This window comes from Pelophylax lessonae (genome assembly GCF_965119305.1).
Source record: "Pelophylax lessonae genome assembly, chromosome: 1".
NCBI lineage: Eukaryota > Metazoa > Chordata > Amphibia > Anura > Ranidae > Pelophylax > Pelophylax lessonae.
In genome coordinates, this window is record NC_138768.1 from 756,965,365 (window position 1) to 756,978,822 (window position 13,458).

General features: G+C 42.3%; 1 protein-coding gene across 1 annotated transcript in view; it reads right to left on the bottom strand.

The window, feature by feature from the left end:
• Nucleotides 1–13,458, bottom strand: part of FAM114A1 (family with sequence similarity 114 member A1) — a 45,748-nt gene that overhangs the window by 15,930 nt on the left and 16,360 nt on the right. The window contains exons 5-8 of the mRNA XM_082243405.1: nucleotides 12,687–12,784; nucleotides 11,117–11,251; nucleotides 4,949–5,104; nucleotides 2,058–2,181 (exon numbers count right to left, since the gene is read on the bottom strand). Of these exons, the coding sequence (XP_082099531.1) occupies nucleotides 2,058–2,181; nucleotides 4,949–5,104; nucleotides 11,117–11,251; nucleotides 12,687–12,784 (513 nt within the window). The remainder of the gene's footprint in view (nucleotides 1–2,057; nucleotides 2,182–4,948; nucleotides 5,105–11,116; nucleotides 11,252–12,686; nucleotides 12,785–13,458) is intronic.

Sequence of the window (13,458 nt, forward strand, 5' to 3'; positions counted from 1 at the left end):
TACAGACCCCCCCAGCACAAACCCCTCAAGCACAAACCCCACAGTACAGGCCCCCTAGCACAAATCCCACAGTACAGGCCCCCTAACACAAACCCCACAGTACAGACCCCCTAGCACTAATCCCACAGTACAGACCCCCTAGCACAAACCCCACAGTACAAAAACCCCACCCCCCCATACCCACCACTAGGCCCGGCATCCCTAGTGGACTAAAAATGGAAATGTTTTTTGTTTTTTAATCTTTTTTTTTTTTCTTCTTTTTTGTTGGGGGGGGCAGTGCCCCTGCGCCCCCTATGGACAGGCCGCCACTGATCTACCCCTTGATTCCGGGCAGGTGACAGGTAAACCGCAGTCCTTCCTTGCTGACCCCCAGAACCTGGACAGGAGGGGTGGTGGGAGCAGAATTTAGTGGAAGCGATCTGTATTTTTCTTCTGCAGCAGCTGAAAGTAGGCTTCATCTCCTCTCCCTCTTGTCCACATTATGCTGCCACAGGAGGAAAATGCAGGGGATCGGTACCAATATATGCTACCCCCGCCACCCCTCCTGTCCCTGTTCCTCTTCTTTCTGCTACCCGGGTCCCCCTGTGTGCTCCCTTCCTCCCCCCATTGTTTCAAGATGGAGAGCGGGGAAGAGGCAAAAGAGAAAGAGGTAAATATGTCACACACCCATATGTTTTGGAGTTTTGAAGTGCACACCCTAATGCAATAGGCTGTGCACACCTATTTACCTACAATACACAAATTAGCAAAATCATGCCTTCATTTATGTCACTGTAGTCTGCAGGCACGCAATCCCTTGTGTTATGAGTCCAGTCTCCTCCAGTATACTCTCCTTGTTTTCAGAAACTGACATTGTTATGTGCTCTTCGGTTATCTCCATTCAGTATAGAGATAAAGCTGTCAAAGTGGCCCAGGAACATGGATGTAAGGATATTCTGTTTAGCAGAGGCATCTGATAGCAAGGATAGATAGAACATCACCCTTGTGTAGAAGTTTTGTTTCTTCTTTGCACAGACTTCAGGTGCTCATATAGTAGAGACACTAGAGTCAAGCCTGTACATTAAAATACCATCAATTTCCCAGGTAAACCTTCACGCACTTTTTACATTTATAGGCAGGGGGATGTAAACAGATGTGTGTCCATTTACATCTGACTACCTCAAATCTATCATGTTCAGCTCTGAAAAACAGAAAAGTACACAGACCTTTCTGGTTTTTTTTTTGGACCTAGAACTTGGATTGGCTGCAGCCACTGATCGAAAACAACATTTCCTGCATGTCCCTTTAACAGAAGTTGATCAAATAATTGACTTCTGTCAAACAGAAACTGCTGCACATTGATTTAAATTTGGCTGGTCCCTGCTGATCCAGCCGAACCTTGATCAGTGTATGGCCAGCTTAAGGCTAGCCATGCTGGCTACTGTATTCAAGCAGCTGTGATAACCGTGGCTGCTTGAATACCTAAAGAAGTGACTGCATCGAATAGGTTGCAGTCATTGTTTGGCCAATACATTTCCTCCCAGGTTCTTCAATTTTTCATTTGAAGCTCGTTAAGCCAGGTGGTGCCGACAGGGCTACCGACAGTTGAAACTTTGAGCTTTGTATAGCCAGCTTAAAGCAGCGACCGGCCGAACTTCGATCCATGAATGGGCACCCTGGTTGTTTACAATTCGATCCATGAATTGTCTTGCGTGCAATCAGCCTGTCTGTTTTTTCCTGAATGATTAGTGCAGCTGGCTATAGCCAGAACACTAATCATTATGTTCTGCTGGCAGGGAAGGCTCCCCACTGGCAGAACACAATAGCTTTGGGAGAGATTCCCCCCAACAACACTGACTGTGTAATGGGGGAATCAAGCAATTTTCTTTCCTTCAATCTGTGGTGGAAGGAAAGAAAACTGCATAATCTATGGTCTGCCTTAGATTGAGTCTGTAGACTCAATACAGCAGGGCAAATAATAAATTACAAACTGTTACAACCCATAGTGTCCAACCTCAATTGCTATGAGTTATTTCTAATGTTCTTTACTACATAGGGAAGGACCTTAAAAAAAATACCTTCTTTGCTGGATTCTTCTCCATTGTCAAAGTCTTTCTGAAGGAAAATCTCTTTGATTGCAATAAGTTCTGCTTTTAGTGTTTCCAGCTGTTCCTCATTTAATGATGATAAGTAAGCTTGGACCTGTAGGGACACATGGTCACTATTTTATACTTTTTTGTACATTTTCAGCATTATTAACAAAAAACTCAGACAAATGCACCTGCATCTCGCCTCTAAAAATTCACACCGTTGTCAGACATAACTAAATTTTGTGACAGAAGAGTACAGAAATATAAAATATCAGTAAATAAAGTATAAAAATACAGTGTGGTGAGCATGGCTACTCATGGATAAATGTTGGGCGAATGGTTTGGTCCAAGCAAAAGTTTGGTCCAAACATCGCCTGTTCACTGAACACCTTAATTTTCTGTGCGTTCAGTGGGATGAGTCATCAGCTGTCAGTGGGCTTCTTCACTGACAGCTGAAGATAAAAAAAAACATTTCTGGCAAAAAAAAAAAATCTGTGGGGTCCCCCCAAAATCAATACCAGACCCTTATCCGAGCATGCAGCATGGCAGGCCAGGAAAGGGTGGGGGGGGGGGGGGGGGGCGAGCCACATGCCCTCAATGTAAAGGGGTGGGTGCTTTGGTGCAGGGGGGCTCTGCTCCGTTTATCCGTTGATGGGGACAAGGGCTTCTTCCCGACAACCCTGGGCTGAGGTTGTGGGGGTCTGTGGGCAGGGGGTTTATCAAAATCTGGAAGCCCCCTTGGAAGAGGGAGAAAGAAGAGGAAGAAGAACTCGGTATGCACTGGGGGACCCCATGCCTTTTTTATTTAATTATTTACTTTGTATTGTCAGCAATTTTGTTTTCTTTCAGCTGTCAGCAGGGAAGCCTGCTGACAGCTGATGATTCATTCGTTGCCCCGCACCCAATTACATATTGACTGTGTGCTCAGCAGACCAACATCCCTCCGAGCGCAATTTTGGCGTGGGGTTTCCCTTAAAATCTATATCAGACCCAAAAGGCCTGGTATGTACCGGGGGGAACCCCACTCTGTTTTCTTCATTTAGCTTGCAATCGTGAAGTACATTTAAATGCATTCTTTTTCCTTTAGAAATGTCAGTTTTGCTGCAGCATGTTCTATGCAAGCTACAGATGCGCCACTTTACAGGCAAACTAAGGGACCCCCCCCAGGTACTATATTTAAAGGAACTTTTCATTTTTATTGTTTCATTTTAAGCATCATTAAAATCACTGCTCCTTTAAAAACAATCCTTTTTTAAATAAAAATTAGCATTGATAAATGTCCCCCAGGGCAGTACCTGGGTCCCCATACCCTTTTGATGGCCAATAACTTGCACATAAGCCTTAAAAAATGGGGACTTCCATTTCCTTCTCCACTCCACTTGTCAGAAAGCCCTCATCTGCACAGACAATATGCTGAACCATGGTTAAGTGGAAGTCAAAAAAGGTACATAAATACCTTAAAAACTAGTTTATTTTCCCAGCAACTGCATGCTTCTAACAGGGTGTAAAAGACTAAACAACTGAAATAGAAACAGGTCTGGTTCAAAACATTATTAATATCCATAAACATAATATGATCCTATCCAATCCAACCTGTTTGGCAATGACTGCAATATCTATATAGGTGTGACTACTGCACATTCTCCCTCCCAATCACTGGGGTGGATTTTCCTGGTGGCATGGCACTGTTAAGGCCAGCAATAAATACATCTGTAGACACAGGGACACAAACAACATCTTCCATTGTGTATTCTAAACTATCTGGGCTGGTATTGCACTCTTCCTCCGGTTTAGCAGGGATGGAAAGCACACAATTATCCAACCGAAGTTCTACCTTCTACAAAGGTGATTGCTGCATCTCTGTTGTGACTAAAGATATGCATATTCTGGTATAGTTAGGATTTAGGCCTAAACATTGTATAATTTCCATCATTACTCCAGGCTCCCTCAGAAAAAATGAAAAGTCAGCGTCTACAAATATTGTAGCTGCAGACTTTTAATATCAGGACACTTATCTGTCCACGAATCCAGTGATGTCTTCACCTGAGCCAATTTTTCAATTGGCTCTCAGGGGCTGCCAAACCCAATTCGGGTAAGGGAAACCGGCAGCAAAGCCTTGCGGCTTCACAGCCGTCTCCCTACTGCACATGTGTGCTGCGCTTTGTGAATGGCTTTGCAGCGGGAGAAGGAGGAGGGGGGCTACAGCGAAGTCACCTGGAAGTGGGAACCTGTCAGAACCAGGTACCCACTCCCCCCAAAAGGTGCCAAATGTGTCAGCAGAGAGGGTGGGAGAGGGTGGGAGGAGGCAAATAAGCGGAGCTTCCCCTTTTGGGTTTACACCTATTCAAAGCACATGGGTGTGTTTCTCATGCGGATTTTTGCTGAAGTTCAGCGCGATTTTGCATTGCGATTTGTGCTAAAGACAGTGTTTAGGAATTGAATGCAGCTGTGATTTCTGCAAGGGGGGAAATATGTAAAAATCTACACAGAAAAAGCAGTATTCGCAAAGAACTGAACGTTAAAGGCGATTTCATGTCGGTTTCCATTGGTGTCTTTGGAGAGGAAAATCGCAGTGCAGTAAACTCGCACAGGACCCTTTTTGTTGCCACATCGCATACACATAGCTGTGAAGGACCGTCATTAAACACAATGTGTTTTTGGATGACATGCAAAGCTAGGCTTTTTGTAACGCATCATATTTGCAACAAATTCGCATCAGTGTGAACCGGCACTAAAGCTGCTGTAAAACAGATTAAACTGGCCAACTTAATTTGGGTTTGTTTCAAATGGTCATTCACAAAAGACGACAGCCAAAGCATTTAAAAAGCTGCATTGTAATAACTAGGTCAGCTAGAACCAGGATCACTCTCATATGTTACCTTTGTCTCACTTTCGTTGGACAGTATTTCCAAAGCCTCCAGGTGTGACAGTCCCTGATACTCATCAAATAACAATCCATAGTGCGCCGTCCTCTCATCAGACACCTGCTCAGCAGACAGTCTTTGCTTCTCCTTTTCTTTAGCTTCCCTTAACATCTACCATGTAGGAATCATAAAATGAAGCAAATCAATCAGCAAATTTTCTTCCATTCTACATTTTTTTAATTTATAAAAAAGCATGCAAGAGCCATAACTTAAAGATTAGTCCAGTGAGTATCTATTATTTACAACAATCAGAAGAAGAATAGAAGGTATAGCCAAACCGTATCAGGGGCTCCCAAATTCCCCTTCATCTGGGCTTGTATGCTGGCAATAATGTAGGATACTACTGGAAAATGAAAATTATGTAATTCCAGCACAGTTTGCCGGTTTGAAAAAGTTGGACTAAATCTTAGGTTGTGCCTCTCTCATCCTTTTATTTGAACTTTCAGACTGCTTGAGGGTCTTCATGAGCACCCCAGTCGATGGGGAGCTGCCTCCAAGAATTGGAAACTATATTTATTCTACACCTGTGATTTCAGTGCCCCACCAACACATTTTTTTACAATCTTCTAAAAAATGGAAAATAGAAAAGGCTTGAAGTGTCAATGTATTACTCCATGTCACTGACTGTAAACCATGTGATGTGTGGATAGTGCTTTTATGCAGAAATTACCCAAGCCTTAACAAAAAATCTGTTTATGTTTTAGTTGCATGTTAATTTCAACATTGGTTTTGTTTCCCAGACTGGGCTACATAGAGATGAAATCACTTAATTACTCTCTAAAGCCCAGGGGCCCAGCCTGCGGCCCTTTGGCACATTTTGTGTGGCCCTCGGACCCCCTGCAGATGATCTGTGTTTCCCTATTGCCCTTTTGTAGCAGACATTTCTAGAAGTCTCATGTAAGATGTCTCCAGTCATTGACTGTCTTCTGAAGCATGTCCCCAGTCTCCTCCTCCTATAGTCTCTAGCAGTCTCCTTCAACATGTCTGCAGTCTCTGACCATCTCTTGTGTAAGGTCTGCAGTCTCTGGCCATCTCTTGTATCAGGTCTGCAGTCTCTGGCCATCTCTTGTATTAGGTCTGTAGTCTCTGGCCATCTCTTGTATCAGGTCTGCAGTCTCTGGCCATCTCTTGTATCAGGTCTGAAGTCTCTGACCATCTCTTGTATCAGGTCTGCAGTCTCTGGCCATCTCTTGTATCAGGTCTGCAGTCTCTGGCCATCTCTTGTATTAGGTCTGCAGTCTCTGGCCATCTCTTGTATTAGGTCTGCAGTCTATGGCCATCTCTTGTATTAGGTCTGTAGTCTCTGGCCATCTCTTGTATCAGGTCTGAAGTCTCTGGCCATCTCTTGTATCAGGTCTGCAGTCTCTGACCATCCCTTGTATCAGGTCTGCAGTCCCTGACTATCTCTTGTATCAGGTCTGCAGTCTCTGACTATATCTTATATCAGGTTTACAGTCTCTGACCATGCTATATATCATGTCTGCAGTCTCTGACTATCTTTTGTATTATATCCACAGTCTGTGTCCATTTCTTGTCTCATGCCCCTAATCTTTGACTATATCCTGTTGTGTGTTTGCTGTCTTTGACACTGAATATTTACTGAGTTTTATGTCTGGCCTTTTGGTGATGTTGAGGGCCGCATTTGATCCCCCCTTTATCAAGAAGGTTGACCACCACTGCCCTAAAGTGTTTTAATTTCTCTGCAACAAAGATATGTAATGATATATGTGTAGATTTAGAGCATGGACTAGTGTGCAGTTATGTTTTGACCAACCTTTTAATGGAAATCTCTTGCTTCGATATAAAAATAGGTCTATATTTTGAAGCAGCAAATGGAAACATAACATTCCCTGTCTACTTTAGGTTGTCTGCTGGTTTTAAGATTCGGTTGACTAGCTTATAAATTCTGTAATAATGTCAGCGAGAAATATGAGCGCTGCCAAGGCTGACGTGTTTTATAGATAAAACCTTTGGTTATTGGCATCTAGTGAGTCACCGACATATAACAAGTTATCAGCCATGAAAAAAATCTTGTACAACCGCCCTTCTTGTGTGTACAGAGGTTTTGCATATACTGTAATTTCCTTACAATAATATCAATTTTACTTATCTTATAATCTGCTGCTGTTTGATACATCGTTTGTACTTTATTTTAATTGAGTGTCATATTGGTAAATGTCCCCTTTTTGTGACCCAGGTAATACCAACATGGGGCTTTATGTGAGTTTCCTAACTAGCTGGTTTATTTCAGGCCATTAGGGACTCGTGCTTTGTGTCAGTTTTTTTTTTTTTTTTTTTACTCATTTTGTTGCATGTTAAAAGATGGAATGTGAAAATGAGAGGGAATTTTTACCAAAGACCAACCTCCCAGTAGGGTCAATGGGGGATAGGGGAAGGGGGATTGGACTGGAATAAGGACTTTATGGGTACTGTATTAATAAAGTAATCAAGAAGTAAAATACAAAATTTTATTTTGAAACAAGGTTTAAAAACAATGAAAACATATAATACATATAGGTACTGTATCAGAGATTTTGAACAGTTGTATGAACACAGATGCAGTTTGAAAATCCGCTATTGGATTAATAAAACTTCCAGATGTGTGTACCTCGACATGTTTTGTGGTGAACCACTTCTTCAGGAGGATATTATACACACTATGCTCTTTCTGACAATAATAAACAGTCAATTAGTAATGATGTAATACAACGTACAGAACAGTGAAATATATATATAGGGGGTATATGTAGGGGTATGGGAGGGCTATCTTACCAAGTGTTCAAGGCTCAAATGTAGGGATGCACTGAAATGAAAATTTTGGGCCGAAAATGCAGGATGCCCTTGGCCGAAAACCGAAACTGAAAATGACTTTTTCCCCCCCAAATAATTTTAAAATAGATAGGTATACACCAAAAACAGGCAGCGATGTACACCTGTCGCTGCCACCCTGTCACAGTATATGTACTGTGATGGGTTGGCAATAGGTTAATTTAATTACCAATGGTATTTGTATTATGCAGCATGAGGGGGTTAATGTATTGTCACTGCTGGTCAATGATGCATTAGTGACCGACCAGTGGCAGTTAATTAACCCCTTTGTGCTGCATTAGTGCAACCAGTATCAGTGTTAATTAACACTGATACTGGTTGCACTAATACAACACAAAGGGGTTAATTAACTGCCACTGGTCGGTCACTAATGCAGCAGTGACCAGCAGTGACAATACATTAACCCCCTCATGCTTCATAATTAATACTAATACCAATGGTAAGCTGCCTCAGCTATCACCCCCCCCCCCCGCATCAGCCTCAGCCTCAGCGTCCCTCTCCTACTCACTCAGCTCCTCCGGTGTCCATTATTCAAAAGTCCCGCCTCTGGCCGGCCGCCCGCCTCCCGGTGATGTCACTACTACTACTACGATCTGTCCATGAATGAAGTGACACTCCGGGAGGGAGGGCGGGTGAGCGGCTGCTAATATCTGTAACTATGTGAGCCTTAACTTCTCTTCAATTCCCTGTCAGCGGCAAAATGTATATGAATGAAAGGACACTCTGGGCGGGGGAGCGGGGCGAGCGGCCGCTAATAGATACAACTATGCGAGCCTTCACTTCCCTGTCAGAGGAGATACGTGCCTGACAGGGAAGTGAAGGCTCACATAGTTGTATCTATTAGCGGCCGCTCCCCCCGCCCCACCGCCCGGTGTCAGGTCAGTTCTCATTCACACACAGTACCACTGAGCTGACAGGGAAGGATCACATAGTTCTATCTATTAGCGGCTGCTCGCCCCGCCCTCCCGCCTGGTATGTCCCTCCATTCATGCACAGATCGTAGTAGGGACGTGATTGAGAGGCGGGCGGCCGGCCAGAGGCAGGACTTTTAAAACCTGCCCTGCACTGCGCCCTCCTTCTTTCTCACGGCGGCCATATTAATTTTGGCGATGTTAACCCATTATCTTCCGAAATGAGATAGGCTCATTTTCGGCCGAAATTTCAGTGCATCCCTACTCAAATGGATCACAGACCTGTGGGCACAACCACCAAAATCCTCTCACCGGCAGACATGGGAGACACTAGATTTAGACCAATTATATAGATGTTTTTAATATATGGTTAGGTTTTATAACGAGGGGTATTCCCACCTCTATCCTGTATACAAACAGGGGAAGAGGAGTAGGAATGACCAATCATTGCTACTCCTCTTCCCCTGTTTGTATACAGGATAGAGGTGGGAATACCCTCGTTATAAAACCTAACCATATATTAAAAACATCTATATAATTGGTCTAAATCTAGTTTCTCCCATGTCTGCCGGTGAGAGGATTTTGGTGGTTGTGCCCACAGGTCTGTGATCCATTTGAGCCTTGAATACTAGGTAAGATAGCCCTCCCATACCCCTACATATACCCCCTATATATATATATATATATATATATATATATATATATATATTTCACTGTTCTGTATATTGTATTACATCATTACTAATTTACTGTTTATTATTGTCAGAAAGAGCATAGTGTGTATAATATCCTCCTGAAGAAGTGGTTTGCCACAAAACATTTTAAGGTACACACATCTGGAAGTTTGAAAATCCGCTATTGGATTAATAAAACTGCATCTGTGCTCATACAACTGTTCAAAATCTCTGATACAGTACCTATATGTATTATATGTTTTCATTGTTTTTAAACCTGGTTTCAAAATAAAATTTTGTATTTTACTTCTTGATTACTTTATTAATACAGTACCCATAAAGTCCTCATTCCAGTCCAATCCCCCTTCCCCTATCCCCCATTGACCCTACTGGGAGGTTGGTCTTTGGTAAAAATTCCCTCTAGTTTTCAATTTCAAATGGATGGTGGTACTATAGATCTTTGATTTTACCACAGGCTTTTTATATATTTAAAAGATGGAATGTCCCATGCACATTTCAAATATAGTATGTCCTGTTTACCCTATTTGTGAATTTTATATACTATTTGGGTAAATATCCTCTCATTTTCTGTCCCAAAGACTCAACATAAAGTTAGAGGAAATCTCCAAAAATTGTTTCCAGAACCAGTGTCCCCATTAATAGATTTCCCCTTACCTCATTGTTGGATATAGCGATCCATACATTAAAACAAAAAAAAAAACATGCCTCCTGCTAAATAACTGTCTATTTTTCAAAAGGGGGTCATTTGGGGGGTATTTCAACTGTCCTGTTATTTTAGGGCCTCAAGAAATGAGTCCGTCAGTACATCAGGGTTGATCAATTTTCAGATATACTGTTTCCCATAGTTTGTGGACACTACAAATTTCCTACCGACTAAATAAAATACACGGATTTGGGTTATTTTCACCAAAGAAATGTAGCAGAATAAATTAGCAAAAAAAAAAAACCCCAGTGGTGATTAAATACCACCAACAAAAAGCTCTATTTGTGTGAACAAAATTATACAAATTTGGTTTGGGTACAGTGTTGCATGATTGTGCAATTGTCAAAGTGCGACAGAATTGAAAGCTAAAAATTGGCCTGGAAAGGAAGGGGGTAAAAGTGCCCAGTATTGAAGTGTTTAAGTCACACAGATCTGAATACGTGCCATTCCAAACAATGAGCTGCGACTTGTTATGTCCACTGTCGTATAACAAGTGGCACAATTGTGAATGGGCCCTCCAGTGGCATTTCCTTTTTATGGAAACATTACAGCAAAAAAATCTGCAGGCAAAACTTCTTGTGTAAAGATCCCAATATGATATAAAGTACAATTGTACATTGGATCTGTTTCTTTAAAGTCTATATGTTTCCTATATATACACATCTTAGGTGATGAATCTCAATATTGTAACATCAGATATATTAATTCTATCATACATATTATAATTTAAATTGTATCTCCTGTCACAGCTTTTTTCAGTTGGAGTGTGAGGAAGGGTTAGACCCGCTGAACATTTCCACTGGGACAGGTAGTGGGAAAATAAAATATACTGATTGGGGCCACAGCCAGAAACAAAAAAAATACAACGCATTCCTTCTCATATTATTTCCTATTCAAAAGTGTTTATGACACAATTTAAAATGTTTAGTGAAAACGCATAACAGAATTCATTCTCCATTTCTATATTCTGGCAGAATTTGTATACCTGTGATAAAGATACTGTCCTCTGCATAAGGATTTTCGTTTTCTTAAAGCCGGGGTCACTTTCTGCGAGTACATTCATTGTCTTCTTACCTATAAATTCCAAGGCATCCAGACCGCCGCTGAGAACGGTTTTACCCTAGAAAATTTTACCAGGGTTACAACAATAATGGTGTGCTAAAATCTTTAGAATTTACTTTAAAAAGAACATGCCTTCTTCTGTATGAAAAAAAATCTTTTAATAAAGTTTTTAGTAACTATACAGAAAAGAAATAATGCAGTGAGTGAAACCTTGGATATTTAGGTTTGAGTGTTAAGCAGGGTATATACAGTACATGGACTGAAAATCAGCCGGTTCAGCAGGAACTGGCCAAATTTGTGTTCGTGTGTACTGCTGGCTGTTCAACAGAAGGCGGTCTAACGACGACTTCTGTCCAATGGCCATTACCTTTGGTAAACCAGCATTCAATCAGTGAATGCAGCCAATGGCTGCAGTGCTGATCTGTATATTCTGATGGGAGGGGGGAAATCCCTGCTGTCAGAATACAATAGAACTGCAGGAGAGATCCCTGCACCAACCTGTTTGTGTTGATGCGGGAATCGGTCAGTTTTTTTTCATTCTTCACTAATAATTAAAAAAAAAAAAAAAAGGAACAGAATGTGTATACCTTGCTTTAGAGACCAAGGTCTGTATTTTGTCTGGATCTGACTCAGAACAAAGTGGGTATGATACTGTATACATTAGTGCAGTGTTAGGAATTAGTTGGGGCAGTGTTGGGGCAGTGATTTCCCAGTCAGGGCACCCTTGTAAAGTATTTTCAGTTTGGAAGCACCCCAGTCTAAGGCTTGGTTTACATTACTGTGTGTAGGGGAATGTGCCTTCCCAACACACATACAAATGTGCTGCTCTTTAGCAGACATGCAGAGGGTGTCATTAATTCTTAATGGTACCCCATGCATTGGCTAACGCTGTGCATTTTCTGTGTGGTGCAGTTTTAAAAACAGGGTCAGGGACTTCTTTTTCTGGGTTTAGAATGCCCATTGAAATGAATAATCTGCCCTACACACAGCAGCACAGATGTGAACCAAGGGCTCATTCATACGTGAGGTTGGGGATGGTAAACCACGTGGTTGAGCTGAATTTTTACCACACTGTTCTCCTTTTAGCTGCAGTGGCAACAGCCAGGGACGTACACATGTCGTGGCTGGAAGTACACACCCAGGTGAATGGGGTCTTGCTGCAACTGACTCGCTTTCATTTCACTGTCTGAATGGGCACCTGCTGTGCCAATGTACAGTTTGGCAGAGCGGGAGCTCAGTCAGATCTGACAGCCTTTCTCAACCAGGATGCTGCGGCACCCCTGACAACCTCAGGTGGCACACCAGGGTTCCGAAGCACCCCTAATGAGAGAGTCTGATTTAGGTATTAGATTAGTGTTAGGCTTAGGGGTTGGGGGTTTAAGTGTTACAGTTAGGGCTAGGCTTTGTGACATTATGATCAAGGTTAAAGACATTATCTAATCCAGAAAATTAAAGACTTCAATACATCATAAAGGCAGGCTATAATTACTCACTGTGTTTTGTACAACATTTGTTATGGTGGAAAATACACCACGGGAACCTGTTGAAGGTGACGACGGCTCTGCTGGGCAATCTCCTTTTTCTGGCAACACTTTAAGACAATGGCAGAAAAAGTCAACGTGTATCTTATTGTTACAAAATTTAATAACACTAAAACCGTATTTTCAAAATTGCTGTTATCACTCTAAACCATGGGTGTCCAACCTTTTGGCTTCTCTGGGCCACATTGAGTGTAGAGAAATTTTCTCGGACCGCATATAAAATATATACTACAGTTAAGGTATATAAGTAATAAAATGCCGCCGTGCCCTTCCCACGCCGCCGCACCCGCCGCACTAATTTAACACAACTAGAGGATGATGAAATGAAATGGAATCAGTATACAGAGGTTTACTTCTTCTGAGAGATATTAAAGAAACACTCTAACCACCATGACCACTTCAGTGATTTGAAGTGGTCATGGTGGTAAGAGTCAGAAACACTGCACATGCTCGCCTCACCCCCCCCCCCTCCAAGGCAGCCTCTGCCTACCGTTAGTTAGAAGCCGCTGTGGCCAAGCCCCCAACCTGACTTTCTTCCTCCCCAGCAAAACAAAAATTGGCAGGGGGCAGTGGGCCGCATTACCTGGGGTTCCGGGCCGCATGTGGCCCCCGGGCCGCATGTTGGACATGCCTGCTCTAAACCATAGTAGAATTATGTTTTGGTGGCAGTTTACATATGAAGACTGCTTCCTAAAGTTTTTTTCTGTTTCAATGTTTTTATTAA